This window comes from Eretmochelys imbricata, chromosome 5, assembly GCF_965152235.1.
Source record: "Eretmochelys imbricata isolate rEreImb1 chromosome 5, rEreImb1.hap1, whole genome shotgun sequence".
Taxonomy (NCBI): domain Eukaryota; kingdom Metazoa; phylum Chordata; order Testudines; family Cheloniidae; genus Eretmochelys; species Eretmochelys imbricata.
This window is the reverse complement of record NC_135576.1, coordinates 110,713,730-110,737,530: the sequence shown is the minus strand read 5'-3', so window position 1 is coordinate 110,737,530 and position 23,801 is coordinate 110,713,730. Positions and strand designations below refer to the sequence as shown.

General features: G+C 42.4%; 1 protein-coding gene across 1 annotated transcript in view; it reads right to left on the bottom strand.

Moving 5' to 3' along the window:
• ADAMTSL1 (ADAMTS like 1) overlaps positions 1-22,813 on the bottom strand; it is a 689,739-nt gene extending 666,926 nt beyond the window's left edge. The window contains exon 1 of the mRNA XM_077816448.1: positions 22,727-22,813. Coding sequence (XP_077672574.1) covers positions 22,727-22,813 — 87 coding nt within the window. The remainder of the gene's footprint in view (positions 1-22,726) is intronic.
• Positions 22,814-23,801: the final 988 nt, after the last annotated feature.

Below are 23,801 nucleotides of genomic sequence, written 5' to 3'. Positions count from 1 at the left end.
TTACATATCATCTGTACTCCGCTATGGGCAAAGGATATCACAGCAACGTTTACCTGGCATTTCTTCATTTAACCTTAGTGAATGAATACTTTAACAAAGGTGTCTGTTTAACTGCTTTTTACTGTCCAACAGTTGTATCTTTCTGGAATTAATGGTAATTAAGCTGCAGCACATTGTCCACCACATGCACACATGGTTTTATGTAAAAACGAATAATACTGAGAGGCCGTAAAGAAATACATATAGTGCAAACAATATGCCACTATCTTTAATCAATATCCTGAACGCACTTAGTCTAAGCATATTCCTGCATATATTTCACCAATTTACCATGGTCCATGGCTTGTTTGTTTTTTTACACATTCAAGCCTAAAGACAATTATTTCCTTTAAACATTTATTTCTAGGCAGAATTTCCTTTTTATTCTGAACTGCAGCTTTGGTTTCCTTTGTGAATTTGTTCAAAAGTACTGGGGGTGGAGAAGCTATAGCTGAGAACAATCCTCTTACATCATAAAATATGCATAAAGGGTCAAGATAGATTTGATATGATGCAATATGAGGTTATAAAATACCCCAGAAAGCAAAAACAAGTATCAACAGCTAAAACAACAAGATCTAATCGATCACCTTTTTTTAAGACCACACACTCCTCAATTTCTAAGATTTTACACTTTAACCAAATATTTTAATGGCCAAGTGCAGATCTGAATACAAATGCCTACAGTAAGGCAGTGGGAGGAGAAGGGAATTGACATTTGCCCAAGACTGCAAGTTTCATATCTTTGGCGATTAGGAAAGGAAGTTTCAGAAGATGGGAGGAAGTGGAGTAGGAAATTCAGCTCATCGCCAAGCACATACAGATGGGTGAACTGCAAAGACTTAAAAAGAACAGGAGTACTTGTGGCACCTTAGAAACTAACATATTTATTAGAGCATAAGCTTTTGTGGGCTACAGCCCACTTCATTGGATGCACAGAATGGAACATATAGTAAGAAGATATATACGTGTCTATATATGTATATACACAGAGATAAGTTGGAAGTTGCCATACAAACTGTGAGAGGCTAATTAGTTAAGATGAGCTATAATCAGCAGGAGAAAAAAACTTTTGTAGTGATAATCAAGACGGCCCATTTAGACAGTTGACAACAAGATGTGAGGATACCTAACTTAGGGAAATATATTCAATATGTGTAATGACCCAGCCACTCCCAGTCTCTATTCAAACCCAAGTTAATGGTATCTAGTTTGACCTAATAGCAATATCAACAGCTGGGAAGGATACCAGAGCTGCAGAGTGAGCTGGGAGCCTGGGAGAGTGTCACAGCTAGAGATCCCAGGAAAAACTAAATATAAATAACAATGATAGGAGGCAGTGGTGAACAGGGGTAGTGAGATGGCAGAGACTAGCTAAGAACAAGGGAGTATAGCTCACAGACAGCAGGTGCCCATATGGAAAGAGAAAGATACCTGTGTACAAGGTTTCACATCGTTAGGGCTCTAGAGAAAAAGTTAGAGGGAACAGTCTTCTACTGCCATCTTAAAGGAGCAGAATCCCCAAAAAGGCTGCTTCAGGCAAATGCAAACAAGGTATCACAATTTTAGCCTTAGAGAGAGCAGACATGGGTAAACTTCATGGGAGACCCATTTGAGAAAGCTTGAAGGGGTTGTGTGTTTAAGAGGGCAGCAGGTGCACAGACCTTAGGAAGACATTAAACTGCTGACTAGGGGGACTCCTGTTTGGGGCAGTTCTTAATACAAGTAAAGAGAAAATGTACACTAAAGGCTTGTGAATTGAGCCATTTGGCACCCTGGCAAAAGAAAGCTACATGGCACCATATCACATGTGGAATTTCCATGGTGAAAGTTGGGAGATGCTCCTAACCCATTGGGCATAATCTCAAAGAGAAGACCGGAGACTATTCCCTACGCTATATTATAACGGAAGAACAAAGAGAGGTGCTGAGGAAAACAAGCGGAGGACACCCAGACAACAGACTCTGGGTTTAGCTACAGGCACGTAAAACCTAAGGACCAAAGACTTTATTGGTCTCTCGACCATGATCCAGCAAAGCACCCAGGGATGAGTGCAACTTCAAGAATATCGTTCGTGCCAGTGTCATCCATTAAAGTTACGCACATGTTTAAGTGCTTTGCTGGATCAAAGCCCACCAATGGGATGGGCTTGAAGTATTTCAAGTACTAGACCTGATAATACTTGTGGGGCAAAGTTATCCTTGCACCTGCCCCTTTTGAACTGCTAGGTCTTAATCTGTGACTAACCTTTTCTACAACTATAAATGGAAGAAACACTTCTGCAGGTGTTTTAAAAAACATTTTAGATATTTCTAAAATTTATAATATGAGTGAAATTTGAGTCAAGAATTTATAGACATTTGAAAAAACATGTAATACACATATATAAATTTATTATGTCAGATTTTACATTAGTATGTACTTTATCAAATACATCAGATTTTTCATATATCCTATGTATTTTCAATATTTCAAAAGGGAAAAAAGCAACTGTGTAATATTAAAATACTATTTAAAGGTTGAAAATATCTTTAATATATTTTTTAAAATACATTTTTTCCATATGAGTAAGAGTTGTATTCAGAAAGTGAATGCACCTGGTCCTCTCTACTAACCAGAGGTTAAATAGGAGGGATTGTAGCTCCCCTACCCTGCTAAATACTAAGAAGCAACCCCCACTCCTTTTTCTTGCTTGACAGAGCAGGACTCCCTCTCCTTTCTGGAAGGTGAGGTAACTGCACACCAGGGAATAGAAACTAAGATGGGAACTGCTGGTATCTGGCTCAAGAACTTTTTGGGGCTCCCAACCTTTCCCACCAGTAGATGGAGCCGCAACAGTGCCCGATGGGGGAAATTAGACAGATCACTTAGAGAAGAGGAGATGAATAGAGAATAACCAGGGAAAGAGTGAGAATGTCATGTGGCCTCAGACTCTACCTTCCAAGAAAGACTTTACTCAAAATCAGTGGATATCTCGTGTGTGTAAAGGGTGGCAGATCAGTATACAAGGAGAAGTATCTGGTGCACTACCATCACTTACAATACACAATATTCCTGTGAAGGAATCATTTAGCCTTTCCCATTACAGTTTGAGGTTTGTCCTGTGATTCAGTGCTGCATGATGGACTTTATTTTATTCTCAGTCAATGTGAGTAGGTTAGAGGGAAGGAAAGTGCTAATTTTTTTTAAGATGGGGTGACCAGAACTACACACAGTAGTCAAGGTGTGGGAACACTATAATTTATTCAGTGGCAGGTCTTAATTAACCCTTGGGAGGTATGATATCAATCTTCTTATCTGCATTTTAGAAATGAGTATATTCAGCAGAAAATGGTTAAGAGCTCAGTCTTTCACACATATGAGTGCTATCACACATTTCTATGACTGCAGGATCCAACACACAGCAAATCAGTGGGAAACCCAGGAACAAAACACAGGAATTCCAACTCCCAACCTCATCATCTTATTTTTAGAAACACATTCAGTATTCCACCATAAAATAGAAATTCCTGAAATGATTCTTCTGCAGATTTACTTGTATTGGTATTCGATTTCTAATTGTTTCAATGGGACAGAAAAAATAAACAAAACTCCTGAACAGCTCTCAGATAAAACATTAGCAAAACAATTAATTGTCTCACAGCGGGAACACATGCATCTGTTTCATGCTTATAAGTGCAATTTGTTCATTACATGATTTAATTACTATCTCAGGAAAACAAACAGTTCCTAATCAAATTGTTTGCAGAGGGTACAAGAACTTTTTTCCCCTTTACTCTCCTGGGAGACATTTTACCAAAAGATAGTAGTCATCTAAGCTGCTTCATTGCACTTGTATCAATCACCTAGGTTAGATAGCGGCAAAGAGTCCTGTGGCACCTTATAGACTAAGACGTATTGGAGCATAAGCTTTCGTGGGTGAATACCCACTTCGTCAGATGCATCGACGTTGCATCCGATGAAGTGGGTATTCACCCACGAAAGCTCATGCTCCAATACGTCTGTTAGGTGCCGCAGGACTCTTTGCCGCTTTTACAGATCCAGACTAACACGGCTACCCCTCTGAAGCAAGGTTAGATAATCAAACTGCAGCAACCTCCAACAGCAATTACATCATGAAATATTTTTTGATCCTATGAAGGCTTGATTAACCACCCACTAAACCATTTTGCCAAGGATCTTGGCAAACAGTTTTACCTTGTACTACTATGTGTCCAGGTTAACTCTGTGATATATCCATTATATATAGCTATGGTTTCTGATGCAAAGACAATAAGACATATTTGGATTAGTTACACATGATACAGAATCCTGACGAGGGTTTAAATAAACTTTTTATACAGCTTTATATTTTACCTTTGTTCTATGTCCCCTCTTACTTTCTATTATCTTTGGCTGCTAAGATTGTCTAACAAACCTAAGAAGATCTCAGCCTTTAGCTTTTACAAAAGTACAAACATCAAAATTAGATCTTGTTCCACACAATCAAAGAGAAATCAGCTGCGATTTAGGCATTGTGTGGCAATAGAAGTCACTCAGTATACCAAGTTCTGTATTGAAATAGGCTGCTTTCTTCTATTAGGCTGTGTCCACGCTGGGAAAAAGGTGTGTTTTTGAAAACGTGTTAACTAATATGTTAATCTTATTATAGATGGGAGTTGACCCCCTACCAACTAAAATATTAGAATACAAATGGCCTTGTTAGGGTTTTGACATGTTTTTAAAACACGTATCTGTTTTCCTTGTGTTCACCCTGGAGCTGAGCAAATAACTCATTTTTCAGTTTGCTGGCAGTTCCAACAAAATAAAAAACAAGGTTTCTGATCAAGGTAAACAGAAACTGAAAAGTTTTGCAATTTTCAGCACATTGAAGAAGTTTTTAAAAAATTGTTTCATTTCTCGGCATTTTTAACTTTTAGTTTAATAGAAGCAAAGGAAATTAAGGGCTAGATTCACAAAACCAATGATGGTGATTGTGGTGGCTGCCCTCTGATTACACTCTCTGGTTGAAGAACATGAACCCCTCACAGGTGAAGGTGAGTGCCCTGACCACCAGACTATTGGTTATTCTGGGGCAGGTCTCTCAATTTCTTCTGCTGAAATTGATTAATCTTTGGAGCAGGAACTTGAACTTGGCACTCCCTCATCCCAGACGAATACCCTAGCCAATGGGCTATTGGGTATAAGGACAGCACAACCACCAGCAGTTTTGTTAATGGAATCTAAGTTCTTTAGGGGATAAATGCCATCCAAAAAAGGCATCTGAAACTATGTGGCAAATTTACCTAAATTTGCAAACAGTTTGTTGATCTAAAACTGCTTGTTTCAGCAAATAAACTTTTCATGCAAAATATTTTGCCCAGCTCTATTGGACACAGTTTTAGTGTAGTCTCAAATTCCACTGTGTCCAGAACAGAGCTGGGAGTAAGAGGAAATCTTTCTTACCCACCCTTGACTGCACATTTTCTTGCTTTCATGACTCTAATTCAAACCCTTCAAGTTATTTTAACAAACTCGTAGGTTTTCCTTTTTATGTTTTCGTCTAGATATAGGCCCAATGTCCCGGAAATAGTATGGCTTATAGATGGAATATACTTTGCAGTAGTAAAACTGCTTGAAAAGGGATGCAGTAAATATTCATGTTAACAGGGTTCCAGCATAGAGAAGTATTTAGAAGTAATTTGTGTAAACACATTTGCAGTGTTATTGTAGCCATGTTGCTCCCAGATATTAGCGAGACAGTAATACCTTTTTTCTGGACCAATTTTTTTCTGTGAAAGAGAGAAACTTTCAAGCTACACAAAGCTGTTTGTCAGGTCTAGGAAAGGTACTCAGAGTGTTTAACCATGAAAACATGTCAGTCCATAGTCTAGAAATCCAAGGGAAAGGCTGTGCCACACCCCACAGTGTTTTAAGGATTGTGTTAAAATATCAGATCTCATTCTGTGCAGTGAGCTATTTCATAGGAAAAAGTGCCAGTGCTAAAGGTGTGACAATACAGAATAGCTGTAGCTGCTCCATAATAAAGGTTGAAGGTTGTTTCTCACTTTAATCCTGAAGTCCAGCTTCACCAAAAGAGAGAAATCCCACTGGAATATCATTCCCCGTATGTTATGCCAAGGTAGAATTTTTCCTGAAAGTTTGGGGGAAGTTCAAGAAAACAAATATGAAAGTGGTAGTGTTTAAAAGTTTTTGACACTTATCTTAAACTGAAACAAATTATGAGCTTAACCTTTGTATCCTCCCACTTCTTGCATGTAATACATTCTAGATCATCTACTCGAGTTCTACAAGGACCATTCAATCTCATGGACAAGTTATTTGATCTCATAAAGTACACTGGTCAGTTACCCTTTAGAGTTTCTGGTGGGAGGGATTTCACAAACTCCAGGATTTTGTAACACTATGATGGATCTGCTCCAGAGCACATTAAGATGTTCAAGCAGCACACAAGAGAATTCAAGAGAGACTCATCTTCACTGGAACTAGATAAAGTGTGGGGAACAAGCCACTTAGTCTAATCTTCTACAGAAAGCAAGCCACCATAGTAGTCTTGGAGAAAGCCAAATATAAAAGCATGGGAACAGGACACCCCCTTGAGGGGAGACTCAGTCACTGGAAAGAAAAGGTAAGATAGCTGCCAACTTTCTTCCTTTAAAAGCAAAGAGATGGTCAGTGGCTCACTAAACTTCACCATAAAGATGAGAGATTTATGAGGAGGGGCCACAAAAGTTAAGTAAGCAAACATTAGTAAACCATCACCATTACAGGTATAGCCTCCAGGTAAGGGCCGAGGCTGCCCTAGCAGGCCACTGTAGAGAATCCTACATCGCTGTGGTCCCTGCTGTACAAGTTAGGAACATAAGAACCGCTATCTTGGATCAAACTGATGTTCCACCTAGTCCAGTATCCTGTCTCCGACTGCGGCCTGCACCAGATGTTTCAGAGGAAGGTGCAAGAAACCTCACAGTGAGAGCATGTGGGATAATCTGTCCCCCATGCAAGTCTCAATCTAATCCCTAATAGTTAGAGATTATTTTAAGACCTGGAACATGATGTTTTAGAGCCTTTCCAAAACTTTCGTTTTAACATTAACTATAACAACAACAACAACTCTGGACATTTTTGCTTACCATATAGGTGCCCAGTACCTCTTTAAATCTTGCTAAATTCTCTGCTTCAATGACATAATATAGCCAGGAGTACCACAGTCCAGAAGTATTGTAAGTAGTATTTTGTTTTATCAGTTATGGACAGAGGCCTTCACTCTCCATGGTCTTGTCTACCTTAGGAAAATCAGCACCCATTATCCACCCCACTGCCCTTCACAGATGGTAGCAATATTGGGGCTACAGCCTGGGCAGGGTGCAGTCATTTTTCTCATGTCACCTCATCCTAATCCTAAACACACACCTAATGCACATGCCTCAGAGAAGCTAGCAAAATGCCAACTACAAGCTCATCTAACTGAAGCTAACATTCTAGACTCAGCACAATTTGGATTCAGGCTAGGACACAGAAACAAAACTGCCCTTGTGGCACTCATAGATAAATGTCCTCCTATCAGTGGATGGAGGATGGACACACTTTCATATCCTTCTGGACCTCTCTGCAGCTTACGAAACTACTGACCATGAGATTCTGCTTTCTCACGTGACATAGAGGTCCATGGTAATGTTCTAAAATGGTTTGAATCCTTCCTGGAGGGATGCACCAATAAGATGTAGTGGGAAATTGTGCCTTCACCACTAGACCCCCTCATTAGTAGAGCTCAACAATGATAAATTCTCTCTCCAGTTTTGTTAAAAAAAAATCTACATGCAATCATTAGGTGAACTGGTCAGACAACATGGACTCAAGTGCCCATAATATGCAGCTGTACCTACCCTTCACCACATGACCACACCACTATCACCAAGGTGGTCCAAGATGAGATCAGCTCATGGATGAAGAATGACTGACTGAAGGTGAACCTGAACAAGACAGAGGTGATGCTGGTGGGCACAGAAAAGTTGTTCAAAGAGTTTGCAGCCACAGTGCAGTCTCCATTGGACAAAAATACACACCCAGAATTGGTCAGATCAGTCCATATTCTAGAAATACTCTTAGATTCCTTGCTGATGCTGAGCTCTAACATAGCAGCATCAGCAAGTAATGCTTTCTATCCTCTCTTCTTGGCTAGGAAACACCCTCCCATCCTAACAAATGAATACCGGCACCAGTTATTCATGCCTTCATCACATCTCAGCTAGATTACAGCAATGCAACAAGCGTGGACATAAAGCCTTCAGCACTTCGGAAACCCCAACCAGTACAAAATGCCGCAGCGTTGTCTCCTCAGTGATACACGTCACAGTGAACATATCAAACCTGTCCTCCACTCTCTACATTGGCTTCCCGTAGAATCTTAAATCAAGTTCAAGGTCTCAGTTCTTATCTTTAAACCTAAATTAAAGTATATCTTTTTTGAGATGAGGAGACCACATCTGTATGCAATATTCAAGATGTGGGAGTACCATGGATTTATATAAGGGCAATAAGATATTCTCAGTCTTATTCTCTATCCCTTTTTTAATGATTCCTAACATCCCGTTTGCTTTTTTGACTGCTGCTGCACACTGCACGGACATCTTCAGAGAACTATCCACGATGACTCCAAGACCTTTCGGTGCAAAAAAATAACCCCAACTATACATACAATATGATGGGAGCTAATTTAGCTACAACTAATCAGGAGAAAGATCTTGGAGTCATCATGGATAGTTCTCGGAAGACATCCAAGCAGTTTGCAGCAGCAGTCAAAAAAGCAAACGGGATGGTAGGAATCATTAAAAAAGGGATAGAGAATAAGACGGAGAATATCTTATTGCCCTTATATAAATCCATGGTACGCCCACATCTTGAATACTGCGTACAGATGTGGTCCCCTCATCTCAAAAAAGATATACTGGCATTAGATAAGGTTCAGAAAAGGGCAACTAAAATCATTAGGGGTTTGGAACGGGTCCCATATGAGGGGAGATTAAAGAGGCTAGGACTTTTCAGCTTGGAAAAGAGGAGACTAAGGGGGAATATGATAGAGGTATATAAAATCATGAGTGGCGTAGAGAAAGTGAATAAGGAAAAGTTATTTACTTGTTACCATAATATAAGAATGAGGGGCCACCAAACGAAATGAATGGGTAGCAGGTTTAAAACAAATAAAAGGAAGTTCTTCTTCACTCAGCGCATAGTCAACCTGTGGAACTCCTTGTCTGAGGAGGCTGTGAAGGCTAGGACTATAACAGGGTTTAAAAGAGAACTGGATAAATTCATGGAGGTTAAGTCCATTAATGGCTATTAGCCAGGATGCGTAAGGAATGCTGTCCCTAGCCTCCGTTTGTCAGAGGGTAGGATGGATGGCAGGAGAGAGATCACTAGATCATTATCTGTTCGGTTCACTCCCTCTCGGGCACCTGGCATTGGCCACTGTCAGTAGACAGGATACTGGGCTAGATGGACCTTTCGTCTGACCCAGTATGGCCATTCTTATGTTCAACCACTCCATGGCCTGGACCCAGATTAGATGAAAAAAGGTGTCTAAAACTTCAGGATGAAGACCATGGTTGACAACTATGCTCCTGTGGAACTCTCAGTAATAAGAGTTTGAAACTCATCTGTGCAGGAGACACAAACTTCTCCAGGTGTGATCCCTGACTGTGGAATGAACTCGCCCAAGAACAAAGGACCAGCACAAACCTCACTATCTTCTGCTTCAAATTAAAGGCACATTTCTTTGCTGTTGACTTCTCTAATACAAACAGAGCAATGGGTATGTTTATTTTTAAAAACAATACACACACACACAACCTACACAAGACACTTCATTGTGCATACTTGTCTCTTTAGGGATAGGATGAGAGAACAGACAACATGTGACGGACGTTTTGTCAGGTTGCTTAGTACACTGGAAGGCACTCAGATACTAGTGATGAGCTCATTATAAAAACCTACATAGAATAAAATAGAAGATATCTAATTTCAGATCTGAAAATTGATGCCCTTCATGACTGGCTCTCATTTTGCTGCCTGACATTGGTTATGCAAGGAGCAAGCTGAGATTTCTGCTTCTCTGCTCAACTCCGTTCACTTCATTACCACCTCTTCCTCCCAACACCCTGTCACCCCATTTGTCTGTTTCATCTACCTCACATCTCCTATCTTTGTTACTTGTCCATTCAACTCCTAGCAGGATGGCATCCTGACCCTCGACTTAGGCCCTAAGCACTTGTGTAATAAACAGACATTAGATTTTCAAAGGGGCCTAAGGGCAGGTCTACACTTAAAACACTGCATCAGCGGAGCTGCATTGATGTAGCACTTTAATGAAGGCCCGCTAAGCTGATGGGCGAGAGCTTCTCCCGCTGACATAGCACTGTCTACACCAGCGCTTAGGTTGGTATGACTAGGTCACTCAGGGATATGGATTATTCAGACCCCTGAGCAACAGTTATGCTAAAGTAATTTTGCAGTGTAGACCAGGGCTAAGAAAACTAGGCAGCCAAATCCCATTGATTTTCAACAGAAGTTGGGCACATAGTCCCTCAGACCCCTTTAAATATCCACTGAATTACTAATTAAACCCTTTCTACACTATAGCCACCACCATTGCTAGTGGTGGAGGAATTGCAACAATAGGGAGCTACAGATTCTAAGTTCACCAGCTGAGATTCAGCCCAGTTGAATCAACCCAGCACCTGCCACAAGTACTGATTTCACTTTAGAAAAAATAATTCCCACCTTGATATCTCTTCCTTGACACAGAGAGAAATGTTCACAATTCAAAATGCCATGTTCTGTTTTACAAGCAGCACAAATTAGAAGCCAAAGCAAGAGGACATCCTAATATGGGATTCAACTAGGCAGAGGCCCTATGTCTCAGAAAGCAAAACATAATAATGACCTTTTTCCATAGTGCCAACATACACTACTGTCAAAAGGATGTGCACTGGCATGGTTCCAGCTTTGGTGTGGTTCCAGGGGAAACCTCACTAGAGGTGCTTTCCCCTGGAACACTGTAGCCTTTGTACCTTGAAACAAACTGAACAAGCGTGCATACACATACACACACACAGCATAGAGAGTGGGTATTGATGCTAAGAGCACCTGAGAACAAACACAGGATGGAGACAGGGCATGAACAGTCTCATAATAAAAAATGTAGATACAGCATCAGCACCTGGATCAAAAGAAAAAGTACTCTCCTGCATGCATGATACCTGTCAGGTGACACTTTCAAACCTATTGCTTTAAAACACACACACACACACACACACACACACACTAACTGTATGTCATTTCTATTTGTACATAGCTCATCTCAGCACAGTGGTCTGCTATCATAAGGCATTCACTACCTCCTCAGTTCTCAGTCTATAAAATGGGGGAATAGCACTTCTCTGCTTCACAGGGGTGTTGCAAGGATAAATATATTAATGATTGTGAGGCTCATTCAGATACAGTGATAATGGGGGGCATGTAAGCTCTAAGACAGAGAGATAAATTCCACCTTATTGCACTTGCAGTGTGGCTGCACTTTTTTCTGGCTGCAGCTCTGAATGTCAGGTTTCATGTTAATAGTTGTCACATTCCACTCTGAATGTATATATACATTCAGAGTGGAATGTGACAACTATTAACAGACATTTTAAGAAACCATTTAGTGAGAAAATTTTGGTTACAAATTTAAAAAACAGAAAAACTAAGTGTATATAAAACTATGCAACACAAAAATGGTAAAATTAAGTTAAAACAAATATTTCACCATTTAATTATCTGAGCTGAACTACAGTATCAACCTCTGAATCTGTAGAAGTGTGCCAGTTTCATACAAAGGGCAGCATTCTCCAAGATGATCAGTTTTCAACACCTTGAAGTATTCCTCTCAAACTTCTTCATTGTAGGTACTCGGCCCCTCTCGGCACTTGGCCATATATGGGGCAGATGTAATCCATTTATGTAAATGGGTTGATAAGTATAAAGCTGCCTGGAACCTGAAGAGGATCTCAGAGAAACGGTATGAATCGAAGTCTGAAAAGCACTTTCCCTCAGAGCAAACACTGCCTTCAATTAATCATTCCAGTATGGTATAGAAACTCCGTAGATAATTTACTAGTTTACTTTAAGTAGCTTACCTCTTAGCAGCCATCTGCCACTAAACAGAATCGATAAATGCACTGTACAATTCACAGGTGAAGCATTGTCCTAACAATCAGGTGCCTCACAATAAGCCAAGCAATACCCAGTGCCATTACCTAGAAGCTAAAGGTTAGAAGTAAAGAGGCATTAGAGTGAGCATACCAAACATGGGACTTTTCTTCCAATATTTAGGACTGTGCAGACTTCATGCTCAGTGCTGCAAACATGTAAGCCTGTGTTTAACTGTACTGATACGATTGGTTTCATCGACTTTGCTAGGATCGTTCAGGACTGATGTTACACTCACACACTTCATCATTTGCAAGATCAGGGCCGTAGTGATTTGGGGGCAAGGAGAAGGAAGGCGGGTTTAAGAGAAGTTAAGCCTGGAATTAAATTCCAGGCTTTTTAGTGACCCCATCTTTTTCTTTGTGTGATGTCATAGATCACACCTGTTGCAGAGCACCCCTTCGTGTTCTCCACATGCAATGCATGCAGAAGGACCAGGACCCTCCAGCCAGGCTCTCTGTAATGTCTGGCTCTTTAGGTGTTACAGAGTCTTTAAATGTCTTTCAGCTCATCTGCTCAACAGTATCCCAGGGGCCAATCTTTCAGTGACTGGGTTCTTTTTAGTTCTGACCCTTTTTTCATGGTACAATTTCCTTCAGTCCAGACTTTCTTCCAAGGCCCAGTTTCAGTGCAGTTTTTCCCAGTGGGGGCTCACTGCCCAGAGATGTTCCTCTCCTCTACATCCTACCTTTCTCTTCCAAGCCTCCTCTCCTCACTCACTACCATGTCTCCTAACCCCTTTTAATTCCAGCACTTCCTCTTCTTGAGTGCTCTCTCCTCCTAAGCCACACCCACCCTTGGTGATGGTCAATTACCTTAACCCTTTTAGATAATCCCCATGTCTTAATTACCAATCATTAATCCTTTATTAGCCCCATTCCAGGCTAACTTCTCCCCATCTCTGGGAGACAGAACAAGGCCCTGTAAAGGGGCCACACCCACCCCATGACAGAGACATTTTGCAAAATTTGGATTTCACATGGAAACATGCAAAAAAAAAAAAAAGAAAAAGAAAAACCCCAACCTTTCCTAATGTCAGATGCTTCCAATTTCAAAAAAAAAAAAGAGAACGCTATCAAAAGTGTCACATGAGGAGGCTAACTTGCGCCACTCAAAGTTGTCATAGTTGCCACTCACATCCTTCTTGTTGAGCAAGGAGCCATGACATTTGAGGTATTTCATGAAACTGGACCCGTTTTCACAAAACTTAGAAGAAACATGAAAAAGCGTAGTCATTTTATAAACATGCTGTCCATTTTCCCACCAGTAATTCCCCAGAATGAATGTGTATTCATTTACACATGCAGGACTGTCTTCTGCTCTGTGTTCCACTCACCAACCAATCACAAAACATTAAAGCTATAAACACCAATTTTTTACAAATCTAAAAAAAGCATGTTGTCATCCATCCATCCAAAGAGTCTTCTGCCTAACTCCCCACCCCAGGATGTAAGGCCAGATATTTATATGGAAAAAAGGGAGGGGTACTTTTCACATTTATGTAGCATAACCCAGATGTTGGCCAGGCATTTCTTTGGAAGTTAATACAGCTTAAAGCTAGACTGATTCCCCCACCTTTCTCTAAAAAATTAACGATGGAAATAAAAAGAAAATGTGTACAGCCATGGAGGGCCAATTTTCACTATTGGAGCCACACAGACGTAGTGAAATTCATTTAAATGAAGTCTGTCTTCTGTGTCAGCTCTCCACAGAAAGACACCTGTGCAATCTAAAGAAAGGATTCTGCAGGCCGTGTGTTTTAGACACAATGGAGACATTATAATCACATCAAAAGCCACAAACAGGAAATTCAGTTCATTCACATCATACATATAAAAATAAATGCAAAGCTAAGTGAAATAATTATTGGCACTTTGCATAAAGCCATTCTCCCACTATTAAATGCCTCATTAAAAGATCTCACATTTATGTGGTTAGTTTTAAAAGAGTATTTGTATGGAAATTCTGGAAACATTTTGTCAAATCAAAAGCAACGGTATCAAGCTAGATTCCATGACCCATATCTAAGACTGATGTAATGCAGTCATTATTTATAGTACGCAGCCACATAGGACTGAACAAGCTGAAGCATGGATGCAAGAACAGGATTTGTTTTCCAATATCCATCAGAGAAATTAGAGAGGAGAAAGGCCTATCACATCCAGTCTATCCCCCTGCCATTCTAGAATTCTTCCATACAGCCTAAATACTACTGCTTTATCCAGTGTATATTCTAATAGATTTAAAGCAATCGGTTTTCCACTACTTCCTTTAGAAGGGCTACTCCACAGTGTAATAGAGCTCAGTGTTTGAATCCAACCTATATCTATCTTTGTCTTAATTCCAAATGACACAAAAAACTTTCTAGTTTTAGAGAACCTCATCATGAGTGCGATGATTTGGGGGATCGGTCTGTACAAATTATGAATCCTGGCTGATTCTATGAAATTACTACTATGAAAATTTCTGTATCATAAATGCACCTCTGTACATGTATCCACCATGAGTGGGCAGGGCTGTCTCACTTCTCTGCCAGATCAGAGACCATGGCGGTCATTAGAACTCAACAGCCATCTATTCAAGGTAAAGTACCTTGGAATGATGGGTCTGCTACAGCATGGGAAAAGACACTTTCTCTTCCTGTCTGAAAGGAAGAGGAGGGAAGTGGAAACCAGTTGAAAGTTACCAGAACAGGACAAAGGCAGGTGACCAAAGCAAAAGGTTATAAAAGGACCCACTGGACATTTGGGCAAGAGAAGGGGAGAGGACGGACTGGCCAAGGTTAGAGAAAGCAAGCTGACCTAGGAGAATGGCTCCACGTTTCAGAAGAGAAGTCATGTGGCTCCAGAGGAGGGATTGTGAATCTCACAGAAGGTCCTATCCTCAGCCTAAAAAATGCTCTGGTGTGGTGAGGAAACCGAAGCAAGGAAATGCAGGTAAGGTTTATTATTTTTTGTATAGATCTGTGAATTTCTCACGTGATAAGCAAAGTGTTGAACTTCTATTCAAACGTTCTGTACCTTGTGGCCCCTTGAAGAGGTAACTCAGAAGGCTCCACACTTTGGGTGGAGTTCAGGGAAAAGGTATGCTTCAGCCAGATGCCACTCAAGACAATCTGCTGCTGTAAGCAAAACTCCAGTGTGCTACCCCCATGGGTGAACCCAAATATAGTGGGCTAGGTTGTGTGGTACAGTGTCCAGAGCCCTACAGTTCACTAGGCAGGGGGGTGAGATGCAATGTGTGGAGCTCTATACAGGGTGAGAAGAGAGCTCTGTGCAGGGGGCATGGCACTGGTGCTGTGGCTGTTGAAGTGAGTGTGTGCGCTGGTGATGGGGATAGCTCAGAGCAGGCAGTGCTGGTGGTGGCAAGAGAAGGCTGGGCCACAAGCATTCAAAAATAAATAAATACAGATTTTTTTTTTCAAATTGTTTCTCCCAGCAATCTGCCACCCTAGGCATCTGCCTAGTTTGCCTACAGCTAGAGCAGACCCTGGCTTAACCTATGGGAGAGTCTGAGGGTCAAGCACTGGTTCCAGGGGATGGGCAGGGAACTACATGGTCTCTGTACCCCAAAAGTGCTTAGGGATCCCAAGATAGAGAAAGTTCCTGGGCTCTGTTCAGACTCCAGAAGCTTCAAACTCATGGGATCCAGCAATGGGTCCCCTTGGCAATCTAGTGAGCTGTCAGCAGGGGGAGCCCAACCAGATCTGTGATGGTGTCTCAAATCCAAACATGAAGCTATTTTCCAAAGCAATTTAAGATCCCCAGAGCAGACCTTCCTGGTATATTTCCTAAAGATTCTATTTTGTCTCTTCCCCACCTCCATCCCCTTCAAAACATCTCCCTGAGTATACATGTAGGACAGTTATATTGACTGCACAATATCCCCCCCTCAAAGGGCACACAAAATACATAAACACAAAAGTCTGGGCTGACTTTAAAGAATGATTCTTTTGATAGGGTCAGATTTCACTTAAATAAGATATTCTTCACTGGCTGTTGTGAACTAATGTTGTATCATTGCTATGTGCTGTTAAAGGCATGTCATGTTTCACCCCAAAGGTGGCTGCATTTCAGATATGCAAAATGCTTCAAGAAACATGATGAAAGAAGCTATATATAAAGTGTAAGATAGTAAATGAATATTTAAAATACCTGTATGTTTTATTTCCTTTTTTGAACATATAAGGCAAAGCTGCATGAATAATGTATATTTTATGCTATTTTGCTGAGGAGCTGCAGCCTTAAATTATGGACCTACTTTGGAAAGTCACTAAAAAATGGCATTCCACATTTATTAGGTCTCCATATTAATTTTCTACCTGCCAGAGCTACAGCCACTACCTCAATCTGATCCAACAACCAAGCTGAATTTGGTCTTCCTCAAGCATCAGCAATGGTAATAAATATCCCTCAGAACAAACTATGTCTTCAATTGTACCTGTGCAGCCGCATTAGACTTCACAGGGCATGTAGAGATTGGCCATTTTAAAAAAGAGACTTTTTCGCCAGAGTAGAACTGCAGTTTAATACAAAGAATCTGTTTATATTCATGAGAGAGAATTTGGGTGGACGAGAAATTGGGTGGAACAGGGCAGCTGGCCCATCACATGAAACTGGGCTTAGCTCTCCTGTTCCACACTAGGTGCTCCCAATTTGGTCAATTAAGAGGATGGAGCAGAATGTAGGCTATACAAGATTAGTTGGGAGTCACAGCAGACTGAGTTAATCAAGAGAAGGGCAGGAGAGGAGAGCTTCCTGAGACAGACAGTGATTCATGGGAGAAGACTGAAGGCAGGAGAGCAGAAAGAAGGAGTTGCTGGATGGCTCCAGGCCAGAGAGGGCAGAAGGAAGTGGGGAAGCAGTAGAGGGACTTACCCACTGATGACTCCATGCTGGAGAGCTGGACCCTGAGGAACAGTGATCGGGCCAGGGGAAGCAAGGGGTGCTCCCAGCAGATAGGCTGTGGGAGTTCCCAGTGGGAAGAGCAGGGTTGCACCTCAGAAGGAAGGGCTGGAGTGGATTTCCTGGCAGATTGATGGAAGAGACTGGATAAGGAATCTAGTTGTGACAGAAGACACTGGGGGTATGGTGAACACAAGGATTAGGTGCACTGGGGTAATATGGAGTATATTTTGGGACTGTTATGGATTCTTTGCACTATGTTTTGTTAATAAGCTGTGTAGATGGACTAGAAGTCAAACTTGAATGGAACTACTGGAGACCCAAGAAAGAAACTGAGGCAAGGGTCCACCTGCATGGCTGCCATGAGTGGGAGCCTGGGAAGAGGTCACAAGTTTACCCTGGGCAATAAGACTAACCAAACCTAGATTACCAAAATTGATGCAGTCACTTTTGACTCCTGAAGAGCATGGTCTTCACAATCAATGCTCCAGTTAACACTGAGGGAGATAAGATATGTGCGGATTCAGAGTGCTCTATCTGCGTGACAATATTGTTAACCCAGCTACTGATAGAAATAGAGAAGAGCAACACCACATACTATACCCTTTGCTCTATGGCACTGACGTCTTGAAATAGGAATCCTGAAGATACTAGTGCAGAACCAAATCCAGTACACACATACAATCTGCTCCTATGCCAAGGAAATTAGACAAATATGATAATATCCTTGCAACAGCCACAATTCACTTGTCTGAAAAAAACTAGAGACCGAAAACCAGGTTATGATGTATGAAAAGTGTTTGAATTTAGTTTTTGCATATTTTCTCTGCTGTACAAAAATGTGATCCTTGTAATTCTGTATAAATCATGCACGGTCTATGGATCAGATGTGCGTGTTGACCATAAAAATTTGATATTAAATTTACACAAATATTTCCCCGACTGTATCTATATACGGTCTCTCTCTCTGTCAAATTTGGGTGGATTTTCACAGAAATGGCAAAAGGCACATCCCTGACACACAGTCACCATGTTGCCAAATTTCAAGGCCTTGCTCCAAAGCATGGGAGCTTCTCAAAGAAGAGTCATCCGAATTTTTTTAAGTGACAAGACAATTTATTTCTTCTTAACCTCATTCTCTGAAATAGTTCCATTGTTTTGGCTGAAACTTTCAAAAAAATCAGCCTGAGGCAGACACCCCTTATGGAAAACTTCAGCTCAGTTTAAGTTTAGCAAAATTATAAGCAACTAAAAACAGTCTCATAGTTGAAATCGTCAGGCAACCTTAACAGGAAGTGCTACTAGCACCACATACATTAATGGATGTTGCTGTAAAGAAAATATTCTCCCACATGGCTCACACCTTCATCACATAGTATAACAAGATCTGAAACTACTATGCAGTAAAGCTCAAAAAGAGAGGTCACCTATTAAAGAAGACAAACATCTAATTAGCTTGTTTCCAGGGCAAGAAGCATCTTTTTATGCATTTGTAAAACACCTTCGTAACAGAACCTTGATCCAGGCCGCAAGATACTATCATAATTCACATAATACACGTACATCAGATGAGGCAGATAGATACTAATGATTTCCGAGGCTATGCTGTTCTGTAATAAAGATTTTTAAAAAAAATCAAATTTAAAAAAAAATCATTTTGATATTTGACTAGATAATTTAAGTTTGCTATCCTCATAGGATTCTGTCTCCAAGTCATTTTTTGGAGATAAAAATGGTCTTTACATCCTTTATGTTTTAAGGCTGAAGTTGTTTGATCTTTCAACCCAACTAACTTCCTAATTGTAATGTGAACCTAGTCTTCAAAATGTATGGATCGCAAAAGCATCTCTATTGACAGTGAGTTACCCTACTTAAAATTGGACGTAGTTTTTAATTATGTCATTCTTCTGTGTAGTGGAATACAAATTAACGTGTCCTTGGAGTAGACTAGCATGAAGTAAATATAGCATGGAAAAGAAGGCAAAGCTAGATGTAATCTTCTGTGGCTTTCAATGGGTAATGTTACTACACTACAAACATGTTTAGCAAAAGGATGTCCTTCACTCCCAAGAATAGCTTCCTATGCCACTTGTTAATATTTTATTATAGTGCCTAGAGGCCCCAGTAGGGATCAGTGTATTGTGTACATTTAGCACCTAGCACAAAAGCGAGATGTAGTCCCTGCAAAGAGCTTACGATTTAAATGCACAACCCAGAGAGGGGAAACAGGAAGTATAATGACAACATCAAAGAGATTAAGCGGCTTTCCCAAAATCACATAGGAAGCCTGTAACAGAGCCAGGAATTGAATCCAGATCTTGAGTCCAGCACCATCAGTGTAATACTTTGATGAAGTTAAAGAGTCAGTTTAGTTTCTTGCTCCCAAAAATCCAGGAGTCAGAAATCTGCTTTATTTTCTGTTATCTGACACTTCCAGCCTTCATAATTCCTGGGGGAATCTTATTAAACCCAATAAACAGTTCAATTTTATTTTCATATCAATGTGGGGAGAGAGGGGGCTTTGCATGTTAACTTTTACTAAAACATGATATTTTAATGCCATTTAAACACTTGGTTCATGGTCAAGATAGCATTTAATGCAGAAAAACCCAAATATTAATATGTACATTATTTATGCAATGCCAAGAAATTGTAAACTCTTCAAGGCAGGGGCCATCTTTTAATTGCATGTGTGTTCTGTGCCTAGCACAATGGGGCTCTGATCCTCACCTGGGGACTCTTGCTAGCACTTTACCAAAAAAACAGCAACAGTGTGCTGGGGTGGCCCCAAGAAAAGTTTTTCACCAATGCAAACCATCTAAATGTAAAAATTGAAGGCAGCCATACAGTGAAGAGGCAATGCCAAATTCCACTACTTCAATTGTTACATTGAGTATCTAAATGAATTTCAATTTAGAGTTAAATATTCAACATAAGAGCCAAAGAAAACTTCACTGCATTTCTACTGCAGCTCTAACCCAGCCCCTCTCTGCCCTGTAGAACTACTCCACGGACTCTGAGACATGATTGGAATAATCTGAAAAAAAAAATCCTTATACAAAAAGCAAGGGGTTACTTTGATCCCCTCAAAGAAAAGTTGTTTTGGAAGCAGAGGAAAGCTGAGACCCAGATAAACAGAGAGAGAGCAGGTGTGCAGAAGCAGGATAAGTAGGGACAGAACCCAGTATCACAAGGCAGATCTGATTGGTGTAGGGGCAGGGCTGAGGAGGATGATAAGGGAGGGGTAGGCAGGAGTTCCACCAGGGAATCCAAGCTAATGTGGCTTTAATAACCTGTAGAATAAGGTGCAGGGCTTACTTGGTCTCTAAAAACAAGTCTCTTCCAGCATCAGTTTCCATATCATGGTGCAATCTGAAGACATTTACCGAAGCAGCCTAATATGTAAGCGCAGCAATACTATAATAGTAGTATTTTGCCCAAGTGTACTTTGGTAATGCACTTATGAGCAAGTCCAGAGAAGATCATACCTCTACATCTACACTTCCATTATTTTGTCTGTAACTACAATTTTCTTCACAGACCTCCCAGTGTTATTTCTCAAGCCCGGGAAATTAACTGATACCTTAAAAACACAATGATCAAAGATTCACACACACAGCTGAAAGTGACTTCAAAAACTGTTTGTCCCAAGAGCACTGAATGAGGATCCCCTAACTACACTCCCTGAAGTAAAATCTCTGCAACAGTGAATTCATGACTAAGCAAAGTAAATTACTTTGAAGAGCATGCAAGTGAGTGTAAATTATACTCATGAGAAACCCGTTGACACAGCCCACTTCAGCACACTGCTCTCAGAAAATGAAATACTCATTTGAAAACACAGACAGGATACGACCAAAGTTATTCTATTTCTTGGAAACATTTCCTCCCCATAAGAAGATAAAAACCTGCACTCCTGACATTCAGCAAAGCTTAACAGTATGCAACTTTTATTATAAAGACCCTCCCATCCTCCCTTCCTGAGAGTTATAAAACTAACCTCAATTTTAGTTTCAAAGACCTTTGCTAGGAAAGCATGACTGTAATACAGGACCATTTATAAAAGTGATTGCACAAAAATCAGCCATCGCTGATGTTCATGTTAGTGCGTCTGGCTATAGATCAGGAAGGGAGGGGATAAGACTGCAGAAGGTAGTGGTCTGTTTTGGACACACAAGTTTGTAAGAACTGACTATTATTTCTTCTCTGTAGTTTGATGAAGGCCCTTTTGAGAACTGGGGAACCCAAAGTGGCACCATACCTAGAACTTAAGATATTTCGTACAGGGACCCTGTCTATCTAAGCTCTGTCCTATACAGGTTCTTGTATCACTTTCATCCAAGCAGTATCCACCACCTTTCAGTAGGTGCATTAAGCAACCTTACTACCATTGGCCACAGGTGGCTTATTAGCGCTCCCCATTGGGAGACCTGTGTTTACAATCTAGAGTTAGTTTTGATGGTGTTTCTTGAACAAGACATGCAACATATCAGCAAAACGTTACACATACAAATACAAAACTAGTTAGCTGCATGCTCACCTTTTGTTAACCCAGAGTCCTTTCTGCGTGCCTGCCTCCCCTCAACAACAGCTCCCCTCTTTTACAGGATGAGCCAAGACCTGATGACATCCCACCCGCCAGTGTGCAAGTTTCCAGCCCCACAGTGGTACTTCTAAAGAAAGCCTCTGTAGGTGCCCCCACTTACCCGCTGCTACAGGTGTTTCTAGCAACAGCCAGGAAGCGTGTCTACTCCCACACCCCAGGTGTGTCAGGGGCTTCTGCCCTGCATGGTACATTTGAAGAGGATGGGCCACTTGGCACGTGGGCTGGAGGCAGGGTGTGAAAGGGGTGCTGCTACTGTTGTCCTGCCTCGGGAGGAGGGCACCTGCCCCAGATGGTGCCTGGAGGATAGCATAGGCCTCCCAGACCTTAGTCAAAGCTGAGGGGCATAGCCTGACCCGGATTTGCCTGCAGAGGTTGTGACCCTGTCCCCAGGAGATGTGCGGGGCCCCCAGAAGTAGAGTCCCCGCTGGGGCCAGGTGTGAGGAGAGCGGGAACCCCCAAACCCGGCTGCTCCTCCCCCCATCCCAGCTGCTTCCGCGGCAGCTGCCAAGAGGTGCCGGCTGCCCAGCCCACAAACCTGCCCAGAAGGCAGCCGCTCGGGGCACACGCGGGACTTGCCGGCCGCGCCGGGGGGAGGAGGAGGAGCCGCCCCCCGGCCGGCGCCAAGCGCGCGCGGTGCGCGGGGGCGGAGCGCCCGCGGGGGCTGGGCGGGCGCCGGACTCGGCTCCAGCCACCCCCGCAGCCGGCAAGAGCCGCCCCGCGCCCGCCCCGGCGGGGAACCTGCTGCGGGCGGCGCGATGCCCGGGCCGCCCTGCGGGGAGAGGCGCGGAACAGCCGGGCGCTGCGGCGGCCACCCCTCGGGAACGGGGGCGGCTGGAGAGAACCGTGCCCGGCCTCCCACGGGGGCTGCAGAGCAGAGCGCAGCGCAGCGCGCGAGAGGCTAGCCGAGGAAAGGGGAAGCAACTTCTCTTACCTGCGTAGCGGCGCACAGGAGCCACAAGGTGGCTGAGAGGATGGGGGTCATAGTAGCCCAGCTGCGCTGCCCCCCTGGCGCTGACATCCTCTCCCCGGGGCGGGTGGGGTGGAAAGCTGCCAGGAAACCCCCCCTCACCTCGGACCTCCTGCCTTAGTCGGTCCAGAGGCGACTGCAGCTGCTCCGGCTCACGCTTCCCTTCTGGTGGCGCAGCTCAAGCTCCAAGTGGCTCTCCCTTGGTGGCAAGGCACTCTGTCCATGGGGCATAGGCAGGTTTGTGTGAATGGGGGGGTCGGGGGTGCTGCTTGTCCTGGCTCAGGAGGGCAGGATAACGTGTTGAAACGCTTCCCCCTGCTCCTCCCCTCCTCGTGTCAGGGCTGCTAGAAGGCGGAGAGTAACAGACACCGATCCGCCCGGAGCTGCTGCAGCGGTGTTAATTTCAGGATCCAAGCGCCTAAAACACATTGTTACTAAATTTATAAGTTTGCTGAGCGGGCGGCTGGCTGGGGAGGGACTAGCCCCACCTTGCCCGCCTTAAAGAGACACCGCTGCTTTCCCTGGAGGGCTGAGGTTTTCATCTCACCCACTGTCACTCTCCTCCACTTCAACTCTGGAGGCTTCCCCTGCTTCCCATCTCTCTCTCCTACAGCTGAGCTATTCATCCTATTGCCTTTCAACTGAAAAAATCTGAGATTCCAACTGGATCCCACAGCATTCCTAACCAGACACCGTAACTAGGATTAACCCCAGATCCAGTAGGATTTCGGGTGGTAAGTAAGGGAATTCCAAGTGAGGAAATTCACCAGTCCTGTGGTATTTGAAATGAGAAACTGCAACTGGAATTTCAAAAGGAAAATCGTGTGATATTGCTGTCAATAGTCTAATTAGGGGCTCCTGTTTAACACAAACAAATAATCCTTAGTTTGAGATGAATCCCCTAGACCAGTGTTCAACTGGTGTGGTTGGGTGGGAGGAAAAGCTAGGAGTTTAAAGTCATGCAGGGAATCATAGCCCAGGAAATTATTTTAAATTAGCTAATGCTTGGTGCAAAGCAAAGGCCAAATATTTCCTATTA